General features: G+C 44.1%; 2 protein-coding genes across 3 annotated transcripts in view; both read right to left on the reverse strand.

Annotated features, from left to right (window-relative positions):
* CLCN1 (chloride voltage-gated channel 1) overlaps positions 1-3,692 on the reverse strand; it is a 37,446-nt gene extending 33,754 nt beyond the window's left edge. Inside the window, exon 1 of the mRNA XM_053451343.1 lies at positions 3,621-3,692. Within this exon, the coding sequence (XP_053307318.1) occupies positions 3,621-3,665 (45 nt within the window). The 5' untranslated portion in view covers positions 3,666-3,692. The remainder of the gene's footprint in view (positions 1-3,620) is intronic.
* An 8,590-nt stretch (positions 3,693-12,282) lies between these two features.
* On the reverse strand, positions 12,283-22,686 carry CASP2 (caspase 2). 2 transcript variants are annotated; one of them, XM_053451345.1, is made up of 11 exons: positions 22,422-22,686; positions 18,656-18,800; positions 18,068-18,238; positions 17,610-17,658; positions 16,744-16,871; positions 16,309-16,482; positions 15,928-16,056; positions 15,680-15,770; positions 14,754-14,900; positions 14,537-14,646; positions 12,283-13,907 (listed from the first exon to the last, which is right to left on the reverse strand). In XM_053451345.1, the coding sequence occupies exons 2-11, from the start codon at positions 18,797-18,799 to the stop codon at positions 13,779-13,781; spliced, it is 1,272 nt and encodes a 423-aa protein (XP_053307320.1). In that variant the 5' UTR covers position 18,800; positions 22,422-22,686; the 3' UTR covers positions 12,283-13,778. The 2 variants fall into 2 exon arrangements, with proteins under 2 accessions (XP_053307320.1, XP_053307319.1); XM_053451344.1 differs by having other exon boundaries at positions 17,610-17,661.
* Positions 22,687-23,458: the final 772 nt, after the last annotated feature.

Raw genomic sequence — 23,458 nt, forward strand, 5'->3', positions numbered from 1 at the left:
CGTTTAAGCCACAGTTCCATCACACCTGGATCCTTCCTGTGCTCGTTGTGTTTCTGGTAATGGGCATGGTGGTAAGAGTGCCCTATATATATTTATTTCTGGAGGGCTCTCCCCTTAAAGATGAGAGTTGCCAGCTCTAGAGGCACTCCTGAGACAATCTAGAGACACAAGATGGTGAGACCTCCTTAGGAGATCAGAGGAGGCTAGAAATGCAGGCTGTGAATGGAGAGAAACACCAGGATATCTAGAGAAATGAAGAATGGAAGAGCAACAATCCTTAACCCTTTAAATTCCCATGCTGTGCATCCTATATATACAGTACATTATATCCCAGCCACATTAACACGTATTGTTCTTTATTAGAAACAATGAAACCTGTCCACCATGTCTCATTCTCCCTTATTCTACCCCATCTGGACTAGTGTAACCGCAGCTCCAGAAAACAGCCTGCTGTCAATGGAGACAAACGAAGAACCATATAAATCCCCCAAAATTCCATCTGCGTCTGTTCATCAACTACAGATTATACAAGAGGGGTTCAGAGCCGGGCTGCCTCTGTAATTATTAAAATATTATTAATAAGGAATTTCACGCTGGATTAGGCCTGACATTCAATATACCGGCGTTTAGACTGGAGTTCTTAAATTAACTCTTTCTGGAATACAAAATGTATGTTAACGTTACCAGCTCATATAAAGAAACATTAAAGAGACATTAGTGCTCTGGAATATATATATATATATATATATATATATAGTCAGCAAATCAGCACACCGGGGGCGGAGCTTAGGAGGCAGCATGTCACTCAAACTTGCAGCAATTCTGCACATGCCCTGTATGCATTCTCCAGACAATTAAATCAGGACCGTGGGATTGAGGTCCCAGATCCCACAATGTCCTGCAGAGTGCTATCTCTGAAGCAATAAGCGGGACCGAGAACTTGGTGGGACAGCAAAATCAGGACTGTTCCACGCAAATTGGGACAGTTAGGAGATATATATATATATATATTACTATATAAATAGAGAGAGAGAGAGAGAGATGCAAACACATACATGATTTACAGGATAAATAATTATCATTGGGAAAGAACAGAAGATGTTTGGGGAGAGACAAAGGGTGAGGGCACCTGATCTAGAGACCCACTGAAATGTTGCTTCACCTGGAGACTGCGGCTCAAACCCAGAGAGATTCCAGGTATGGATATGAGAGGGGCAACAATAGGTAAGAGAGAGACACAGAACAATGGCTAGAAGACTTTCCCATATCTTACCAGCAGAAAAGTAGCAAGCCGGTGGGTTGTGATCTCTCCGTCCATGGCGAGAAAGACACAAAATGATAAAATCCCCAAATAAGGGTCAGAGATATGGAGATAGAAGGAGAAGCGGGAGATATCAGGGAGACGGGGCGGTGGATGACAAGGAGTGCTGGATACAGATGAGAAGGATGAAGGAATGGTATCTCTGTCATCACCTCTTAATCGGTGGATTAACTCGATCATCTTGTCATCTGTCCGATATCTCACAACACAACCGCCAAGCAAGGAAAGTAACACAAATGGGACAAAGCAACACATTCACCAGCCACAAACTGCCACGCACTGCCCCAGCGCCACGGATGGACCCAAAGACCCAAAAACAGAACTTCTTCTGTGTTACAGAACAGATACATTGGTATAATGGAGACCCCCTTGTGCACAGGTGTGCCCACAAGACATACTGCCCCCCAAAACCACTTGAGGTACGGGGGGTGCTTTGAATCTGTAGTAATAGCAGAAGTAATAATGACTCTTTCAATTATTTACTACCAGACATGTTTGACAGCAGATTTCTGCCGTAAATTATAGTAACAGTATACAATCTAGGCACAGAGAGGAAGGGGTTAAATGCCATAATCTAGGTAGATAATTTGTGTGTCTTCTCGTATTCCCACCTTTTTCCACCTCTAGCGCCCCTGCATTGAGGAGTGCAACTCCCATCACTCTCATAAGTGTTTTACGGCTGAGAGTGATGGGACGGCAACAGCAACCCGTCTGCCGATTTTGTTTGTTTTAAAAATAAATGTCTTTTTAATGAAATAACTTTTTTTATTGCAGTAAATGAGTTTGTGGAGAGAGGCTCGTTACTCGCGAGCGGCCGTATTTGGCTACCTACTCCATGCACCAATCCCTTCCTAAAGGCAGTAATCAGTGGCTGGTCCTGCTGACATTGGGTCACAGTATTAGCCTCTCCCTCCTCAGCCAGGAGGCTGTTCCCTTTAACTACTCTCTAAAGTAAAACTTTATTACGTTCTATGTAAGTCTGTGACCCTCTAGTGTTAGATTCTGACCTCTTGTTTTGTTTCTCCTCCTTTGAAATAAACTTCCGTCCGGTACTTTATTAAATCCCTTTATGTATTGAAATGTTTCTCTCCTACCCCCTCTCTCTTCTCTCTGATCCCTCTCTCTTCTCTCCGATCCCCTCTCTTCTCTCCGATCCCCTCTCTCTTCTCTCAGATCCCCTCTCTCTTCTCTCTGATCCCCTCTCTTCTCTCCGACCCCCTCTCTCTTCTCTCCGATCCCCTCTCTCTTCTCTCCGATCCCCTCCATTATATAACAGCATTATATAACCGTGACGTTTTCCAAAACAGGATACATACATGGAGAGGGGACTTCTTTGTCCCATGTAGGCTTAAATCCCCTTATTGCATTAACCTCTATCACTTCTGCTGGAAGGCCGTCCCATGTATCCATCACATTCCTAAAACTTCTGCCCAGGCTCTCAAAAGTCGAGACTCCTGAAGACATAACAAGACTTATCTTTTATATAAGATGGTGTCGCACAACCGACCACTAAGCTTCTAGGGGTTAAACTGGAGCAGATACTGAATATACATTAAAGAACCAAGATAATGACTGCACCAGAATTTCCAAAACTGCTCAGGAGACCCAATCAGACCCTGTACAGAGTTAACCCTCTGAATGCCAGAATAGTGAGCCATCAGTAGCTTGCTGAGGAATTACGATTGACGTTGGAAACAATGGATTCTAACTAAAACACCTGATATTATGAAAGGACGCTAGCTTGTGAGGTTTTGTTCAGCAGAACTCCTCAGGCATAGATAGGACTCGGCAGACATAGACAGAACTCAGCAGAGTCTTCCAGGAGCTGTTAGTCCCAGAGAGAGTCTGGCAGGGCTCCTCAGACTTAGACAGGACTTGGCAGAATACAGAAATATATTCCCTGGTAAAATAGGACTCAGCAGAGACTTCCAGGAGTTGTTGGTCACAGAGAGAACTCAGCAGCAGAGTCTGAAAAGACTCCTCAGACTTAGACAGAACTCAGCAAAGTCTGGCACAGAGTGAAACCAGGTTTAGCAGAATATAGAAATACTGTCCCCGCTAAAATCAGCCAGGTCTGATAGAACCCCCCAGGGTCAGAAAGCCCTCCGCAGGATCTAGTAGAACTCCCAAAGTTTACTCACCGTGGTCCAGTGGGACTTACCGGAGTCTGGTAGGACTCCTCGGTGTTAGTTTGGACTCCCCAGGGTTAGAAGGAACCTAGCAGAACCAGGCAGGACCCCCAGGGTAAGAAGGAACCTAGCAGAACCAGACAGGACCCCCAGGGTTAGACAGCACTCACCAGGGTATGATGGTACGTGAGAGTTTTCCTCTGTACATCACCCATAACCAAAGCAAAGCCGAATGCAGAGGTAGGCAGAGGGAGGTAATACTGGCCCCGGCAGCTCCGTCCCCTGCCTGTCTCTAGCAGGGCTCGGACCCCCCATCCAACTCTCCCACTATGTGCCTGTCAGCAGAGGCTAACATAGCCAGTGCACAGAAACATCCGGATGTCACACGAGACTTCACCTGCTGCTTGAGACATCACCCGTCACTTGAGACACCCGTCTTGTCACATGGACCTCCAAGAATAACCGAGCGTGTCACCGTATTTTACAGTGTTACAGTGGGATAAAGCGTGTGGCGTAGAGCTTTACTAAGGGTTCTACGGTTTTGTTCCGTTTCTCTCAACAATGTTGTGTGTTTGTTGTTGCAGAGGGTGCTAGATAAGTGGAACAGCCTCTCAGCAGAAGTGGTAGAGGCCAATACAGTGAGGAGATTTAAACATGCATGGGATAGACATACGGCTCCTGAATCTAAGACGAGACCAACGACTGATTAAGGTTTGAGTCTTTACAGCAGGAGAAACGGGCGACTAGACGGGGGCCGAATGGGGCCGATCTGCCGGCAGATACTATGTTTCCATGCTGTACCGTGTTAATATTATGTTGACGTGTTTTATTATTCACAGTGTGTTTTATTATTGCAGTATGTCACAATATGTTTTGTGTAACCTGGTGTTTTTGTCATGTAACAAGTTATTAGTGTGTGTAACTATATTAAAGTACGAAGAGCATGTAGGTGCACATAGTGGTCCACTGAATCACACCAACTCCACAAACAACGGTCCCTATATATGTATGTATGGAAATATATATTTATATATCGGTATATATACACCTCTCAGAGCATTCGTCAGTCATGCAATAGTTAAAACCTCCAGATGAAATGGTGTTCCTGACGGACTCTTTGGATCCACATGCGCAAAATGTTCTACAGCGTCTTTAGTGAAGATACCCTGGCAAGGATGAGAAAAGCACAATTTTAGACATTTGTCACCAATTTTAGGTATGAACAAGAGAGTTAATCGTGTGACAACTTCACAGGACCCCAGGTACTATATGTGATGTCCCTATAGTCCTATAATGAAGTCTCTAGGCTGGTCCTGCTCATTCTGGGGCCTCTTAGCTAGCTGACCCCCCCTAGAGTCTATTGGGTGACTCTGTCGTCTTCAAGGCTGGATATATAAGATTATCAAGTTACCCTGGATCCCCTAGTTTGGCCCTTGTTTTCTTTTTGGGGCTCGATCTGCTGCATCCTGCGTCCCTAAGCTGACTCTAATCGCTCTAATAGCTCTGCGCAAGGTCCCTACACTGGTTCTCCTCTCTCTCTCTCTCTCTCTAGGAGAAAGCTCGCCAAGGAACACAACCCTATTAACCGTTTGGTCGAAGGAGAAAGTCACTGTTGAATGAGGCTTGGTCCTAAACTAGGTGGCCAAATCATAAAAATACTCTTCAACCATGACATTAGGTGGCACACCGATGGGGCAACTCAGAGGTTAGGACCATTCACCCAGTTCATTCAGGTGATCCTCCATCACAATGCCCCACTTAATGTGGAAGGAGCAGGACATGACATCATAGCCCATCTCTTGAATGATGTCCCTGCCACCAAACTGGAACAGAATGTTCCACTGGACCAAGAGTTAGCTGATATAGTGAGCCACGGTGGCCGAAACACACAGGTATCTCAACAATTTTCAATTGGCGATCATATCTAAATTTTCTACGTAGGGATTGGAGCAGAAAGGTTCGTTTCACCGTCCATCCATGAACTCGGCTTTGGTCAAAGGCACAGCTTGGTGGCTGCTTCCTGGCATTGATCACCCAAGATCACCCTCTAAGGCGCCACAATCACCAGGACGGGGCTTGGCTTTGTTTTGGGGAAAGACAGAGAAGCCTTCAAAACCATCGAAGAATACAAAGAATATACTCGTTGCTGTACACTGTAGCTCCTTTTCCATTCTATAATAAATCAGGTATGGCTCTTGCCCGTACGCATGGTGACAATGTTGCCATTATCGCAGTTCCTTGGCTCGCTTTCGGTGTACTTGGCGTTACTTTCACAATTATCAGCGTGTCGTATTAAACAGGTTTCGTTTTTTTTTTTTTGGGGGGGGCTTTAACTATTACACAGTTAGAACAAGTTAGCCTTTTGTTAATAAGGGAACACGGTAAACAAATCATTTGTCAACCAAAGTCTGGGGTTTCGGACAGGTGACGCGCGGGCGCTGCAATGAGCGAGGGCTCACGCATTCACCGCAGGGGTCTGAAATATTTATCCAGTTTGTGATTGGTGGGAAGATTAAGGTACCGGTCCCAGAACAAAACACGAAGAGTCCAACGCAGACAAGGCTACATATTGTAGTCGTTTCCAGCACACCGTGTCACCTAAAGATGAAGTGTCACCATCGAGAACGTTTCATTAATCAACGGAACACACGGAACAATCCCCGGAGCTCATTCGCCAGCGTCTGGGTTGAGAGCCTGGTTGCTCCTTCGCTGACGTCACCTCGATCTGTGAGTTTGTCAGGCAGAACGTGGTTTCGCGAGCCACTTTCCACTGAAGAAAGTCACCTCTTCCATTACCCCCCGGCCATCGCGTGCACTTTACACAGTAACGTAGTAGTAACATAGTAATTCAGGTTGGAAAAAAAGTCCATCAAGTTCAACCCGTCTACCGATCCTTCCTGCTTTTCATTCAAAAGGCAAAAAAAACAAAAAAAACCCCAATTAATCTATTATTTTTTTAATCAAGAAGCTCTAAAATATTACTAATTATTCTTTCATTTATACCCCTGTATGTTCTGCTTTTCCCCTCTTTGGTGGCATCCGGCATATATATATCTGATAGAGCCCCCTCTCTCGGCGGTGGATTCCGTACCTTTACTGCCCTCACTGTAAAGAATCCTTTGTCGTATATGAGATCTTCGCTCTTCCCGTCTCATTGAAAAAAACCTGGTTATATCTCAGTCATGTGATATTTTGGGTGACTTTCCCGGCTCAAACACCACACTGAGCTGATGCTTTATGGCAATGCTAATGAAGTCCGTTCCTCCATTGACTTTCATTAGTGAGAGGGTCCAGCTTCATGATTAAGACTGAGCCATTCTATTGTTCCCCACAGGCAGTATGATAAGGAGTCGGGGTGTTTAGTAGATTGGGGATCAGAGAATCATACAAACGGCTGATATGCAGTTGCCTGAAAACTTTATATTATGGAGCAAAAACTACAACTGGGGTGAAAAAAAGAAAACAGGGCGGTATTTTTTAAAATGTATTTATATCTAATAGCAGAAATAAAAGGTTTGGAAGGAGATCTGCTTTAAGTACGAATCTCCTACATTTTGGAAAATGTTCAATTGTGGAAATTTGTATTTTTAAGCTTAGTACGGAGGGCAGGAACTCTCACAATACATACCCACATACCGTATCAGGAAAGGACTAGAGAGTGGTAACATTACACTACTTTCAGAACCTCAGAGGCCCCTTCTTTGATGGTTTGATTTCAGATTGGCCCCCATTTGGCCCCCCGTCTAGTCGCCCGTTTCTCCTGCTGTAAAGACTCAAACCTTAATCAGTCGTTGGTCTCGTCTTAGATTCAGGAGCCGTATGCATGTTTAATACCCTCACTGTATTACCCTCCACCACTTCTGCTGGGAGGCTGTTCCATTTATCTAGCACATTCTCTTCCTTACATCTAAGCTTCTGACCATCTTACAAACCACAGCCTCAGCTCAGCTGGCTAGATAAAAGTGACACACGTCCCATTTGTAATCATTCAGTAGCCGTGAGCATGATGTCAGAGGCCGGAGACAGTGAGAAGAGCTGCTGTTAATATTTTCCAGGCAGAATAGTATCAGTGAGTGGAGCGTAGCTGTGGGAAAAGGGTTAAGGTATGTCACAGAGGAATTTGTATGCGTCTCGTATGACATCACTCATGCTTTTCCCACAATAAGCAGCTCCGCGGGAAGAAATCTGGGATAAAACATTAACAAAACACTAAAACACGCCGGGGGGGCGGGGGTGAGAGACGCACCGGAGGAGGATCTATCATACAGACAGGTTAGACATCAACTCCAATGCTATAGCGGACCCCCTCAGACAATGTGGGGGTGACACATGTCTACAGCATGCCTTCAAACTGTCCTGCTTTGCGGGGCACAGTCCCAGTTTTGTAACTCCATCCTGAGGAGTTCCCACAGTGAGCAATGCCCCTCTCCCCGCCCCTGATGCCCCTCTTTTCTAGGAGGTCAGAATGTTTGCTGGGTATGAGGGGATCGCAGGGTTCTACAGCCCTAAAAGCCCCGATAATGTGTATAGAAACAGCAGGGAATGGTGGTGGCCGGTTGGTTGTGTTGTAGGAGTGGCGGCCCTTCGGGTGCAATCTGGGAACGCGGTTATGTATAGAAGTGATTTACTGTCTGTGTAAGCGCAGCAACTAATACAATAAATCATCCTCTTAAGAAAGTTAGATAACGACTGTGATAATAGCGAATATCCGGCCCCCATCACTCCCAACCGACCTCCGGAAAAAGGGGAACAGAGATGCCCGAGATTTACAGGCTGTCATTTTACTGTCCAGCCTCAAGAAAGCAGATAAAAACACATTGCGTTAGATAAAGGTGGGAAGCACATCAGCAATGGCTCAATAAACGATCAGAATATATATATATATATACATACACACACACATACACACACATACATACACACACATATACACACACATATATACAAACATAATACACACATATATGCTACCATTCAAAGGTTTGGGGTCACTCGGCTGTTTTCATGGAAAACGAGGACATTTCTGGCTGCAACATAATTACAAAAGGGTTTTCTAACCATCAATTAGACTTTTAATCAGCCAACACAACGTGGATCAGCGAACACAACGTGCCATTGGAACACAGGAGTGATGGGAGTGATAAAGGGCCAATGGAACACAGGAGTGATGGGAGTGATAAAGGGCCATTGGAACACAGGAGTGATGGGAGTGATACAGGCTTCTGTACCTATGAAGAGATTCCATTAAAAGTCAGCCGTTTCCAGCTACAATAGTCATTTACAACATTAGCCCCGTCTGCGCTGGATTTCTGATCCATTTCATGTTATTTTAAATGCTTTTCTTTCAAAGTGATCTCACTATCTTTGAAGGTAGTGGAAATGTATCAAAGTCTGCTCTTATTTAAAGGGACAGTTTAATGCCCTCGACACCCCCACTATAGAAGAATGCATATTAAAGTAGTCTGTGAGTATATTAATATGGGGGGTTATATTACTGTATACAGCCCTGGGGGTTATATTACCGTATACAGCGCTGGGGGTTATATTACCGTATACAGCGCTGGGGGTTATATTACTGTATACAGTGCTGGGGGGGTATATTACTGTATACAGCGCTGGGGGTTATTACTGTATACAGCGCTGGGGTTATATTACTGTATAGAGCGCTGGGGGTTATTACTGTATACAGCGCTGGGGGTTATATTACCGTATACAGCGCTGGGGGTTATATTACCGTATACAGCACTGGGGGGTTATATTACTGTATACAGCGCTGGGGGTTATATTACGGTATACAGCGCTGGGGGTTATATTACTGTATACAGTGCTGGGGGGGTATATTACTGTATACAGCGCTGGGTGTTTATATTACTTATACAGCGCTGGGGGTTATATTACTGTATACAGCGCTGGGGGTTATTACTGTATACAGCGCTGGGGGTTATTACTGTATAGAGCGCTGGGGGTTATTACTGTATACAGCGCTGGGGGTTATATTACCGTATACAGCACTGGGGGGTTATATTACTGTATACAGCGCTGGGGGTTATATTACTGTATACAGTGCTGGGGGGGTATATTACTGTATACAGTGCTGGGGGGTTATATTACTGTATACAGCACTGGGGGGTTATATTACTGTATACAGTGCTGGGGGTTATATTACTGTATACAGCGCTGGGGGTTATATTACTGTATACAGCGCTGGGGTTATATTACTGTATACAGCGCTGGGGGTTATATTACTGTATACAGCGCTGGGGGTTATATTACTGTATACAGCGCTGGGGGTTATATTACTGTATACAGGCTGGGGATTATATTACTGTATACAGCGCTGGGGGTTATATTACTGTATACAGCGATGGGGGGGTTATATTACTGTATACAGCGCTGGGGGGTTATATTACTGTATATAGTGCTGGGGGGTTATATTACTGTATACAGCGATGGGGGGGTTATATTACTGTATACAGCGCTGGGGGGTTATATTACTGTATATAGTGCTGGGGGGGTTATATTACTGTATACAGCGATGGGGGGGTTATATTACTGTATACAGCGCTGGGGGGGGTTATATTACTCCATACAGCACTTAAAGGTTCTGCATAGGATATTTGTTGGATATTTGGACGGGCTGCTCTTATCTTATCTCAGCATCTAAATAACAAACAATGCAATTCAAATAACACTAAAAGGACCAGAAGAAGAAATTGCGTAAAGGGCTGCGTCGGCCCCCGGGCCGTTACGTTCCTCACTCCTGCTTTAAATAGCTTCTCTTTTTTTAAGCCTCAAACTAATTATCCCCAAACCTGTAAACGCTGCCGGATGACGGGGGGCCAGAGGCGACGTATGAAATGATTCTGTAACCCTGTGATAATTCCAGGAACTAATTACTGTCACCGAGTCAGTCCATCAAACCGAGAGAAGAGCGAGAATTCAATAACCGCGAATATGAAGAAGCGCGCGGTGCCAGGCGTCCTCCTCGTAGGATTACTAGACGCGCTTCTGTCTCACGGATAGGACCCCGGCGTCATTATTATTATTATTATTTTAATTAGAATAAAACAAATGATAACAGGAGGATTTTATAAAATGACTAATTATCTATTATATTGAAAATGGAGTCTTTAGAAAAACTTTACCTTCGGGTCGTTTCAGCTCCTCGATTTGCTATACATGACGAAGGGCCAACCCCGCTGGGCTTCTGCTGCTGGAAGAGCTTGGCCGGCCTTGTAGGTTTCTTCATTCTTCTTTCATTTTAAAGTATACATTAAAACAACCACCCTCCTTTAAGTGAATAAATCCCAGAAGCTGTACCTTTTGGGGATCTCTAGCGTTTGTTCTCTGGGGTTCCAAATATCTTATGCGACTAGCCCAACAGTACCAGCCCAACCCTGGATTTAATATTATTATTGTTTCATATAGCGCCATCATATTCCGCAGCGCTGTACAATGGGTAAACAGGATATAAAAAGTTATTATATATATATATATATATTATAGAAACAGGCTATTGTGAATCTTTCCATAATGTAAATGGGATGGATGTAATAACCTTAAAAGCACAAATACCCTGTTTGTATTTATTTATACATACTTTTTTGGGAGGGGGGTGCAGGGACACTATATAATTTACCTTGGAATAAACCGCTTTGTTCCCTCTTCTGGCAGGCGAAGAGTTGAGATTTTTTTTAAATCCTAGATTTAGTCTTGAACGGTAACACTGCTTAGTAAATAAAGCCCTGCCAGATCCTTGGCTCTGCCTACACATGATTATTTCATGAGCTGCTTTCTTAACGCGTTCCGGACAGCGGCGGCGGACGGGGCTACAGGGACCCCTGCCGGGAGCAAGGAAAATAAAACAATGATTTTAATTGCCGATGGAAATGCAGGCAAACAAATTCACAGCCAATTAATAAAGGTTTTTCTCACGTTGTTACAAAGTAATTAGTCTTTAATCAATCACGCGGACAGAAAGCCGGAGGAGCCACGGGGAAGAGCGCCGCGCTATACGCTTGGATCTATAAACAGAGTCAGACCCATTCTCTCTCGTCTGCCCGCTTATTTTTATGGAAAAAAAAGGTTAATCAGTCCTTGGTCTCGTCTTTGATGTTCTAGACCTCTTCGTTTAACTTTTTTAGTAATTTTGGGTCGACGAGCAGCAACCATTAAAAAAAATATATTTACTTCCACCTGGTAATTTTTTTTATATATACATTTTTGTTTTCTTTAATTTTTTTTTTTGTCTGCCTCTCACCAGACTAAATAAAAATTATTTTATGACCCCGTATTTTGGGTGCCTATAAATATTTTATTTTTTATTTTTATTTAATATGGAGAAAGCTTATTGCTATTAAAAAAATAATAATAATACTAATGGTTGGTGTTGCAGTTCCAATTAACCAACTTTGTTATGAATTTTAAAAGGGAAATCCTTGGAAAAAGTTTAAGAAAAAAGGTCCAAGGTGACCCTGTAAAACTAAACGATGAGTTTAGCTAAAACATTTAACTTTTTTCTTCTACCAGGGATTGGTTAAACCATGTGCAGTAATTCTGAAAAACATTCATTAATTACTTTGCTAATGAGGGCATCCTGGATTCAGACTCTATGTTTTTGGTAATGTATTTTTTTTTTTCCAATTTTTTTAAATCTTGACCTTTTGTAAAATTAAAAAAGTTAGGAAGGCTTTTTTTTTTTGTTTAAATCATTGCAACCCAATTTAGAGAACAAAAAAAGTCAGAAAACATAAAAACTCCACTCCAAATGATGTTTTGTGCTTCGGCGGGAACCGTAACATACCGACATAACCGCACAGATTTTATCTCGTATGGTTTTACAATAAAATGTTTATTTACTGAATTTATATATAAAAAGAAGCCCATTTTATATATAATACACTTTGCAATTTTATAACGGAGCGACTGGCAGGGAAACCTTGGAACGTGGCAGTGACTCGGGACGCACACACACCTGAGATAGATTAATAGAATTGTTCAGAACAAAGGGAGACATGAAAAGATTTGAGACAATTAAACAAAATGGATAAAACGAGACAGACAATATTCAAAAAATTAAAAGTCTCACCCTTCTGGGACTACAGAAAATACACCGGGAATTTGGCATTTTTCATTAACGGACTCATTATCATATTTAAAAAAATACAATAATTGTAACCCAACGTACTTATTCTTACAAGCATGTTGGTTTTTTTTACACTTCATTAATTAGCATAAAATTCTCGTAGATGCTGTGCTAACCTCTGTATCAAAATATATGGAAATAGCAACATAATCCACAGTGCTGTACAGTTAAGGAATGTTACCAGCCGGACAAAATCCATCGTTCATTGTGCAGGATGACGCCTCCGGGAATAGGGGCTCCCGCAGACCAAGCTGCTGGACCATTAATATCCTCTGACTTTTCTGACCGTCTAATTTTAGATGATGGCCTCTTGTTCTAACATTTCTCCTCCTTTGAAATACTCTTTAACCCCATGTTAAATCCCTTTAAATATTTCATATAAATCCTTTGTTGGCGGGGCAGCATGGGGTACTCACGTGTCCCGTTAAGGAGATCCGTGGTGATGGACACTTGCCTGAACCTTTCCTCCGTCCCGTTCTCATCTTCCAACAGCCTGCCTCACCTTTATAACCCCAGCTAGCGCCATCTTAACCCTCTTTGCTCTCAACTAGTCTTCTTTTAATCTCCCATCTATCCTTTTTTACCACCATGACACTCAATCTCCCTTTCAAAGGGCCAACGGGGCATGGCTTCTTGATTAGTCCTTCAGTGCAACAAGCTGTGTCCTTTCCTCTTTCTATAACCCGTTTTTCAAGTTGTTTTCTGCCCTCTCCTCCATCTTTCTATCATTTATCTTTTTTCTAACGGATACCGCACCTCGGGGGATGTGCTCTTCACCAGCAACCCCAGCTGCTGGCACCAGCCATCCCTCATGGTGCTCGTTGATATCTCGTAACCTGACAGTCAGTCCACAGCAAATGAAGGTTATGGAGATCTGGGCTCATATAGTTATTGGTATCTGCCCCCCTCATCAATCCTACAAACCAGCCCCGGTCCACGAACCCCCCCCAGAGGTCGGTCATCAGCCACGCCGGGCTCAGACTCGCTCTCACGGAGCAACCCTTTGGGGTGGTGAACTGTTTGGATCAGTTCTTAGAATACTATACAAGTTTGTAGAAAAAAACATGAGGAAATAAGACAAACAAGTGGAAGACAAATAGACGTCTACAAAAATAAAGCACTCTTCATTTTCCAAAAAGCATTTAAGAGCCGGTTCGTCGCTTGGGCAGTATTAAGTGCTTCCCTAGGGCTGGAGGCCTGGGAACAGATAGAGCTTGCGACAGAGCGTGCTGCAATACTCGGACATCTCTTTACAGCGATGGTATTCGGTGCCAGGAGCGTGGCCCTCGCGTTCCTTAATCAGAGCGTTCACCTACGGAACAGACCAGACAGACAGACAGTCAACACGAGGGACGCAGCAAATCATTATCCTCCTAAAGACATTGTTACAAAGCAGCAGCTTCAGGTATATTTAACTAAAGGCAAAAGGCCACATCATAACACTAAATCAGACACTAAGAGGCAATTCTGGAAATAGACATTTATTTTTTTTTAATTATTATTTATGGGGAGGGGATTTTTTTAGCAGAGAAAGGTATCTAAAGATCACGTGGCTGCCGGCAACGACAACCTCCAGGTCCCCACGTAAAGGAGATCTTTTCCATTAGCACTAAATAAAACTCTCTCATTGATACACATCGCAATACCCAGTAAGGAATAATATTTGGACTCCTAGGTCAGGCGTTTATTCTCTGCCTTAAATTTTCATCAAGAAAGGTCTTTAAATCAGTCAGCTAACGTCTCAGAGCCGGCATATCGCACACATTTTCAAGAATCTAAATTAATTGTCCAACTACTTACTTTATAGCCAAATAGAATAATAAATCATAAAATACTATAATTATAAAATGAATGCCCATAAACACTTTTTAAAAGCCATCAGGAAAGATGGAGGAAAAATAAAATCCATTGTTACTAAAGAACGATCCCCAATACGCCTACCTTCACCAACATGTCAGCCACATGGGTGTCCTTAGCGTGCTGAGAGAAGACGGACATAAGCGCCTCTACAAACCACGATCCGCGTTTCGTATTCCGCATGGAAACTGTACCTGATTTACAAAGACACCGCAAATATACATTTAAAAAACAGGATGGAAACGTAACACATATTAAGAGACTGCATGGAGCCGGCAGGGACCGCTATAAATTCTCTCACCTCGGAGACAGGCGTAGGCGCAGATCATGTCCGACTGTGTCGGTAGTTTAACCTTCATGAGCTCCTTCCTAGCATCCATCTCCTCGCAGCCTGGAGAGGACGACTGCTCCCTGCCATCACGCTGATCAACTCCTCTGTCTGTCTCCTCTAAAGCAGATAACAAAAAAAAAGCATTCAGATGGCAGACACTACTGTCCAAAAGTTTGGGATCACTCACGGAAAACAAGGACATTTCTACCTGTAACATAATTGTAAAAGGGGTTTCCTAACCATCAATTAGACTTTTGAACTTAAACTTGGATCAGCGAACACAACATGCCATTGGAACACAGAAGTGATGGGAGTGATAAAGGGCCGTTGGAACACAGGAGTGATGGGAGTGATAAAGGGCTGTTGGAACACAGGAGTGATGGGAGTGATAAAGGGCCGTTGGAACACAGGAGTGATGGGAGTGATAAAGGGCCATTGGAACACAGGAATGATGGGAGTGATAAAGGGCCATTGGAACACAGGAGTGATGGGAGTGATAAAGAGCCTCTGTACACCTTCGAAGAGAATCCATTACAAATCAGTAAATAAGAATGTCTCCACCAATTTGCATGCAGTAAAACACAAAAATATATATTTTTGTTTAAATAATTTCCTAAGTTCATTGTTGGTTATATTTGTGCGTAACTGTAGCTGTTTTCTAAACTAAAATATAAAAGATGTGTGCGCAGCTCCCATACATATATTTTCTATGTTGTTTTGTCTATTATAATTCTTTTATCTGTATATTAAACCTAGTTGCTATTTTTACTACTCATTTTCCTTTACAGATTTATTACTAAACCTCTCGCACAGCAGCTGTCAGAGCAGTATATATATATGTGTATGTAGGTATGTATGTATGTATGTATGTATGTATTCGTATTTGCGGGACTCACCTCCTCGGCAGGCCTGAATAAAAAACATTTTAGGCTTGTTCTGTAATTGTGGGCAGTGAGCGTTGTCAAGCATGGAAAACACCTCCTTCAGCTATTGGGAAAGAAAATAAAGTGAATTAGTAAATTTCACAAAAAAAAAATAAGAAAAAGAAAAGGCCTGGAGGTCACACCCGCTGCCAGGTTTAATACCCTCCGTACAATAACACAATATCGCGCCTGCACCCAGCAGGTTTAAGAGACTGATTTACCTGAACGAGGTGGCCGTCAGCACCGTACACCGCTCCGTCAACCCCATGGGAGAGAATGGCCACTATGCAAGAGTCGAGTCTGGCATGCTCCGACCGTCTGGAGAACTTGGCCAGCTCGCAGCGCATGTCCTGCAGCGGAATACAGAGTACAGTTAGAGGAGATTACACTATACAGAGAGTCCGCTTCTACACACAGGAGGAGACGGAACACAACCTAGGGATTTAACATTGTTATAGAGATACGTGAAAGACTCTGCCATTAAAAATGTCGTATTCTGGGGATTCTGGGGCTATTCTGTTTCGATATCAAACTGACTCTTACTGCGGCGATCCTTTCATGCAGTTTGTGTTCTGATATAGTGAGGTTTTCGACCTGTTTACCTGAGCTTTAAGGTTTTGATGGACGCTGACTTCATAGCGCAGGAGTGTAAATAGCTGCTTCAAAGACGCAGTGTCCACTTCACCCCCTTTACGAGAATCCAGTTCCGGCGTGTAGAAATCAACATTATTGATGATAATGGCGAGACCACGCGGGCAGGAGGTAAGGTTGTACGCCTTAAAAGTAAGGAAACTTAGCATTACATATAGAAATACAGGGATTACGTTATTATTATTATTAATAATAAAATAACTCAACAAATTATATGCACTACGTAATGCTAAAAAGATACTTTATACCTAGACATTCCAATTTACTAACACTGCTTCGTGCATTACACAGACCTAATGATTAGTATATAGATGTCTGCAATTACTAAAGGAACATTAACCATCTCACGTCCATGAACGTCGTTGGAAAGGGATGGAATAACTTACCTCTTTGTAGTGGGACCTGTAAAACTCAACACTGCAATAAGGCACCATGACTGGGCCATCGCCATTGTCAATACTATCTTCTGAGGATTGGGCGGGGGCGGCTCTGTTAGACAACTGCATCGAAGATTCTGCGGGGGGACAAAGGCAAACTATGTTAATCGCCCAAACGTAGAGCACATATACGGTGGTTACGATAAAATAAGCGCACCCCACCTGGACAGGTAACTTTTTATTTTTTTATTTGTGATCCCTATTCAAAGTGACGGACGCAGAGCCGGCCTTAAGTGTTCTGGCGTCCCCTTCTCACTACCCCCCTCGCCCTTAACATGAAGGATATTAAATAAAGTTTATTTTTTTAAAAAAACAACATTTTACTTTAAGTCCCTGCAAGGCGCCCCTGCTACCGTGGCGCCCTGTGCGGCTGCACAGGTCGCACACCCCTAAGGCCGGCCCTGAACAGACGGCGGGCACCCCAGGACTCCTACAGCCAGCGCATTTTGCACTACGGCATTTAACTATGGGCAGCGATGGCATGCTTACTGGGGGCGAGCACTGGTTTATTATAGCGGAAGCAAGATGGAGTCCCAAATATCCCTAGAAAGCTGCAGCTTCCTCCTTCATATTGGCTTGACGGTTAGAAGCTACGAGAAATCGGCCCTTCGTGCGGCGCTACCTCGCCAAAGTTTTATATTAATAATTCATAGCTTAGGCATCAAATTTCTTATCTCAACCGATTAGCGAAAACCTCTACGTTTCAGAATTTCCTTAAGGCTGTGGCGCATCCCCTCGCTGATAAGCTCGGCCCGAAACGGCTGCCAGACGTGAAATATTTGAAATGGCATCGGTGACTATAGAAAGAATCTCACCATAAAGCATTCTTCTGGGGCCGGTCTCCTGCACAGGGGGTGGAAATGTCTTCTAGAAAAAGAAGAGCCAATAATATAAAAATATAATAATTTTTATCATGAGTACAGGTTCCTGCGCTTTTCAGTAATATCGCTAAATACTAACTGGCAGAAAACGGTAGGTCCCAGAGCGATCGTCATTCTTACTTTATGTTATGCTACAGAAAGGCTCCCCAGAGATCAATATAAGAAAGTACAAAATGTTAGGTACAAAAGGTACACTTTTAGGACCCTTGATTAGGATAACCCTGTGATTTGGCCACCCCTGACATAAAGCAGGTTACAGACAAAGTTGAACCAAAATGTTAGACACCAAGGCCATGTGCATCTTGGTGAGAAATTGACAAGCGGGTAACCGCAATCTATCGCATATAAGGTCCCGTTTTAACCCGACTAGTCCAAAGCGTACATAAACCCACCTGTGGTGTGGCAAACACATCAACGTCCACTACCTGCTCTTCTAACTGGTTGGCTAGGTGATCTTGCTCTGTTTCTCGCAGAGCTTTGCAAAACACTTGGAACGCCTGGGGACCTCTTTTGGGAAGCAGGTTAAGTAATGCGATGTTCTGATCGTACGGGACCGACTCAGCCTGGAATACACATAAAAATGACAGTAGACGGGGTTAATGTTGTAAATGACTATTGTAGCTGGAAATTGCTGATTTTTAATGGAATCTCTTCATAGGCGTACAGAGGCCCCTTATCACTCCCATTCACTCCTGTGTCCCAATGGCCCTTTATCACTCCCATCACTCCTGTGTTCCAATGGCCCTTTATCACTCCCATCACTCCTGTGTTCCAATGGCCCTTTATCACTCCCATCACTCCTGTGTTCCAATGACCCTTTATCACTCCTGTGTTCCAATGGCACATTGTGTTCACCGATCCAAGTTTAAGTTCAAAAGTCTAATTGATGGTTAGAAAACCCTTTTGCTAGAGGGAACCGACCCCAGGCAGCTGTTGCACCGCGGGGGACGAGTTACGTCGCCGGCGTCTGTCATACTCACGGCTATCTTGTCATACATGTAGTCTGTTAAAATCCCTTCTGACATCAGATGCTGCAGCAGCTCTTTGGGCACCATTTCTTTTAACAGAAGGAGCCTCTTCCTTTTCAGAGCCTTTCTATGGTAATCCTTCATGCCTCCCGCCATCCTGCAGAGGGAGAACAAATTATTAGAAACGAGTAAGCAGGCTTTATTTTACACCAATGGGAAAATAAGGTTAAAAAAAAAAATGTATATTGCTGTAACCAAAAATTATCGTTTAATTGTCATAAATTGGGTCTGCTATAGGGGATGACGCTATAGGGGTGACATTTAAAGGGACAGGCGACAAGCTGCCACTAACTTTTTTTTACGATTACAAACCTTTATCTATAAACCGGAACGGAGAACATAGAACTATAGAAGACATCCGGCTGCCAGACGAGTGCCAAGCACATCCACAACCATCTGCAGAGTCACAACACACTTAGCGGCGAGCACTTTGCACAAGAACAATAACACAATCTTTACACTAACACTTCATAATATATATATATGTCATACGTTACTGCGACGGACTTGTGTTTATAGTGTAAAGTGGCAAGCGTGGTCTAATCGCCGTAGCAACGAATGAAACATTCCAGCACATTAACATCCAAAAAACATAAATCTATGGTTTTTGCGAACAGCAGCAACGAAAAATGTAAACATAGAATTTGCCGGCAGGTCGGCCTCATCTGGCCCCATCCGGTATTTCCTACTGTAAAGACGCAAACCCCTTGATCGGATTCGGGATTCATACGCCTATCCCATGCATGTTTAAACATCTACCATTTCTGCTGGGAGCCTGCTCCACTTATCTACCACCCTATCAATAAAGTAAAACTTCCCTACATTCCATCTGAACATCCGACCCTCTAGTGTTAGGTTATAACCTCCTTGTTCTAACATTCCTCCTTCTTTGAAACAAACTTCCCTCCTGCCTTTACGTATTTAAATGTTTCTCTCTCATCCTCTCTCTCTCTCTTCGCTCCCCAAGCCGGACATAGCGCTCTCTTAGTCTTTCCTGATCATTTTTATCCTACAAACCATTTGGCCGCCTTCCTCTGAACTCTCTCCAACGTGCCAATATCCTTCTGGAGATAGGGGATCTCTCTCCCCCTTCCCGCTACTAATGGCCCTCGCTATACACCCCAGCACCCTGCGACTCCCGGTGGCCCTCAGCATCCGCAGTATACCTTAAAGAAGTTTAAATCAGGGCAAATTATATACGACTCTTATATATGAATCTTTTACACCAACGATGGTGGCAGCTACATGTAAACCGGACTTTAGGTTGTCAAGGAGGGAGTTAAATGAAATAGGGTGGTAAGGGTTAAATAGAAGTATTTTGCAGACACTGTATGAAGAAAATGTAAAAAAAAAAAAAAATTTATTTATATTTGTATACACACACACTGGTATATATATATATGCTCCAAAAACCCTAGATTTATAGTGGGGGAAATAGTTTTTGTTGTTGATCTGGTTAACAAATTCTTTTACAGGATATCAAAAGTTTCAGCCAAACAACAAAAGCAGATGTTTAATGCGGGGGGGGGGGTTGTGTTTTTTTTATGGACAAATAACAACCGCGAGTAAACGAGGAAGTGGTGAACACAATAAAAAGCATAGCTGCCCAGTAGAAGGAGGGAGGGAGAGAGAGAAGAGAGGGAGGGAGAGAGAAAGAAGGGAGAGAGATGAGAGGGAGGGAGATGAGAGGAGAGAACACAAGTGAAAGCAGATAACTTTATACAGATGCTTCCTCTCTCTACCGGCATCATAAAATTATTAACCGTTTGTGGACTTCCGCGGCAAAACCAGAAGCGTCTTGGTGACGTACCTGCGCTAACGGGCACTCCAGCTTCCACGCGCTCACTACTGTACACAACAAACGCATGTCCCCTTTAACTATTTCATTTTTTTCCCCTTAGGGTTCAGCAGAATCACACCTCGATAAACCCACCCGCAACAAATGACAGAAAAAGGCGAGACCTTTATCCTCTTCTACACACCTGCCTTTTTTCGTTTGTTTTACTTTCCTTTTCGCATTTTTATATCTAAATAAATGATTTATCTCCTTTTTTTCTCTCTCCCGCGCGGGATTTGGCAGCTCCTATAACTCGCTTTGCCCCTTTCTGCCTAATCTTACAGATCTTCCTCACTTTGGGTATTTTTGTATTTACTAAAGGCTAACTTCTTGTTTTTTCACGTTTTTGGCCACTTCTGAGGAGTACCACAGGTGCCGAGGAGCCCCGGCGTGTGCATGCGCAAAAAAAACCACTCCCATTCGATTTTGATGGGATTGCTTCCCTGCCGCTGACCGACGCTAAAAACCTGACTGTGGAGGGGCGGCACCGGTGCTTACAAAATACGCTAAACGCAAAAGAGGTTCTCGTTTCTCTGGATGACGGGGACTTGATGACAACTTCAGTTCCAGAAGAGGACGGAACAATGCTTTGCAATGAAAGAGTTAATCAGTCACCTCTTTGCTTACGGTCTATGTACAGAGGCATGGGGAGGAGGGTGTATGTGTGTGTGCGAGTAAGCGAGTGCGTGCGAGTGTGCGCGAGTGTGCGTGCTTGCATGTATGCGAGCATGGGTTCGGAGGAATTTTTCATTTTACTTTTGGTCCATTTGTTTGGTGACAACAAATTTTGTTTCCTACCCTCTTGGTTGGGGCAAAATCGGGGGGGGGGGCTTTTTCCATTCGGAAACAAAATTCGTCACAATTCACTTGCTCAAGAGCGCCTGCGTAATTCTGGCTTCTTAAAGGGGGCGGAGACAGCCTCTCCCCCGCTCCTCCAATCGAAGCGCGGAGAAGAGGGCGAAGAAAGAAGGCACGGGGAGAAGCGGACGACAAAAGCAGGCACGTCGATCGCCGACGATAGGAGGCAGGCATTGAGAGCGTAATTAAAAGCGACTGAAAAAGCGACAACATGCAAACAAAATTCGGACCCCTTTGCGTCGAAGGAATCCCTCCTCGTTTTTCGGACATTAGTACAAATTTCCAAAATTTGGTTACATTTAAAAAAATTTTGGGAACATGAAAATAAATCGCTTTGTACACATAACACAAGTAACGCGTTGGAACCATTTTAATGCCCCGACCAGGGTCGGCGTCATTTAAAGGGACACCCCGGCTGTCATACGCACTTTAACACGCGTGACAGCTGCGAATCCATGGGGCACATTTATGAACAAAATGCTACAACTGTCCCACAACCTGACGGTCCAGTTGCACATGATCATCACAGACCCCCCTCCCCCGTGCGTAGTAGTGCACATACAAGAACACGAATTGCACACGCAAACCACATACACATGAAAGGGGTTCGAACCAGGGGCTGCGAAGCTGCACACCGGGTAGCGGTAGCCAGCTCTTACACACAGGACAGTGTGATGTCACACGGGACTGTGTCACAACGCCAAATTCAGGAAGCTGTGCTGTCACACAGAGGTGAATGTGTTAAGACAAATGATGTGGTGTTTTGTGCCGTCATTGCACACAGTTCCTGATTTTGTGGCACACAGTGGTAGGTGTGGTATTGTCACAGAGGTTGTTGTGTTATCACACACAGGTGTATCCCATTACACACATAGAGCATCCATCCACACTGTGTCACCTGGGACGACCAGTACAAGGGCTCGCACTCACGTGACGTCATGCATTAACACATTTAATGCGGGAGACCTGTAGACCACGTGTGATGCAATTAGAAGCCCTCAGAGACCCCCTCACGTCACTCACCTGGCGATCCAGCCGCTGGCAATGAAACCTGAGGAAACCACGCCCCGAAGTCACGTGATGCAATAAAACAAAACAAAGCCGCCCGGGCTGGAACCCTGCGCAATCCAGCAGGGGGTCACATTGAAACGGAGGCTGGGTCGCAGGGGGCACCAGGTTAGCAGCCTGCAGCCTCCTCACACCCCGACACCTGGGGTCGCGAACACCTTGCGCTCCCTGGGAGCCTCGCCGTACTGAGAGCGCATGCGCACGAGGCCAGCGGCGTCCCTGCCCACCGACATCACGTGGACAGAGTTTCGCGGGCTTTGTGCTTATTGGCCAATGCATGTTGGCATCCTCTCGCTGAGGTGAAGGCGCACAGCATTGTGGGTTCTGCGTAGGTTTTGCGGCAGTAGCCTGGTTACCTGCAGCGCGATAACCCCACAGAAGAAAGTGACCGGTTGTAGCGACACAAAGCGGTATAAATCCCGACAATTAGCCTTAGGAACAGAACGTTATACCGTAACAATATAAATGATTAATGGGAACAGGTGTAATCGCTTTGAGGAATCTCAAAGCGTTTCGAATAATAATTCAGTTCATTAAAACGTATGGAATCCTCACAACGGAAGTGTACGAGACACAGCCCAGTAATCACAACGCTCGTATCACCGGGCAAAAAGGGCAGCTGTCCTGGACCCCAGCCTCTCCAGTGCCCCTTAAACGGTTGCCACTTCCTCCTCTAAATGTCTTTCGATGACTTTGCTGACTGGTGTACGCAAGGAAGCTTGCAGGAAGATACTCCCCTCCTCCCTATGTTAAGTGGTTTGCCCTATGGGCGCTTCCTGTGCTGGGGTGTAGCGTCACAAGGGGGGTGTGCGCGCCATTTGTAACGCACATTGTGTGTTCAGGTGAGGGCAGTATACGGTATTTAATATTATTGTGCTTCATACTTTCCTGAATTCGTGTTGCCATTTATGGTTATTGTTTAATATAGCGCTATCATATAACGCAGCGCTGTACACTGGGCAAATAGGACATAACATGGACTTAAGAAACAA

This window comes from Spea bombifrons, chromosome 11 (genome assembly GCF_027358695.1).
Source record: "Spea bombifrons isolate aSpeBom1 chromosome 11, aSpeBom1.2.pri, whole genome shotgun sequence".
NCBI lineage: Eukaryota > Metazoa > Chordata > Amphibia > Anura > Pelobatidae > Spea > Spea bombifrons.

What these genes read in the sequence shown, in the direction of transcription:
- CASP2 (XM_053451344.1), bottom strand. Translation starts at nt 18,799, where the DNA reads ATGGCGGGAGGCATGAAGGATTACCATAGAAAGGCTCTGAAAAGGAAG. An exon ending in CCCCAGAAGAATGCTTTATG is followed by an intron (nt 16,872 to 17,609) that starts GTGAGATTCTTT and finishes GTCCCCCCGCAG; the next exon opens with AATCTTCGATGCAGTTGTCT. An exon ending in ACAGGTCCCACTACAAAGAG is followed by an intron (nt 16,483 to 16,743) that starts GTAAGTTATTCC and finishes CTTACTTTTAAG; the next exon opens with GCGTACAACCTTACCTCCTG.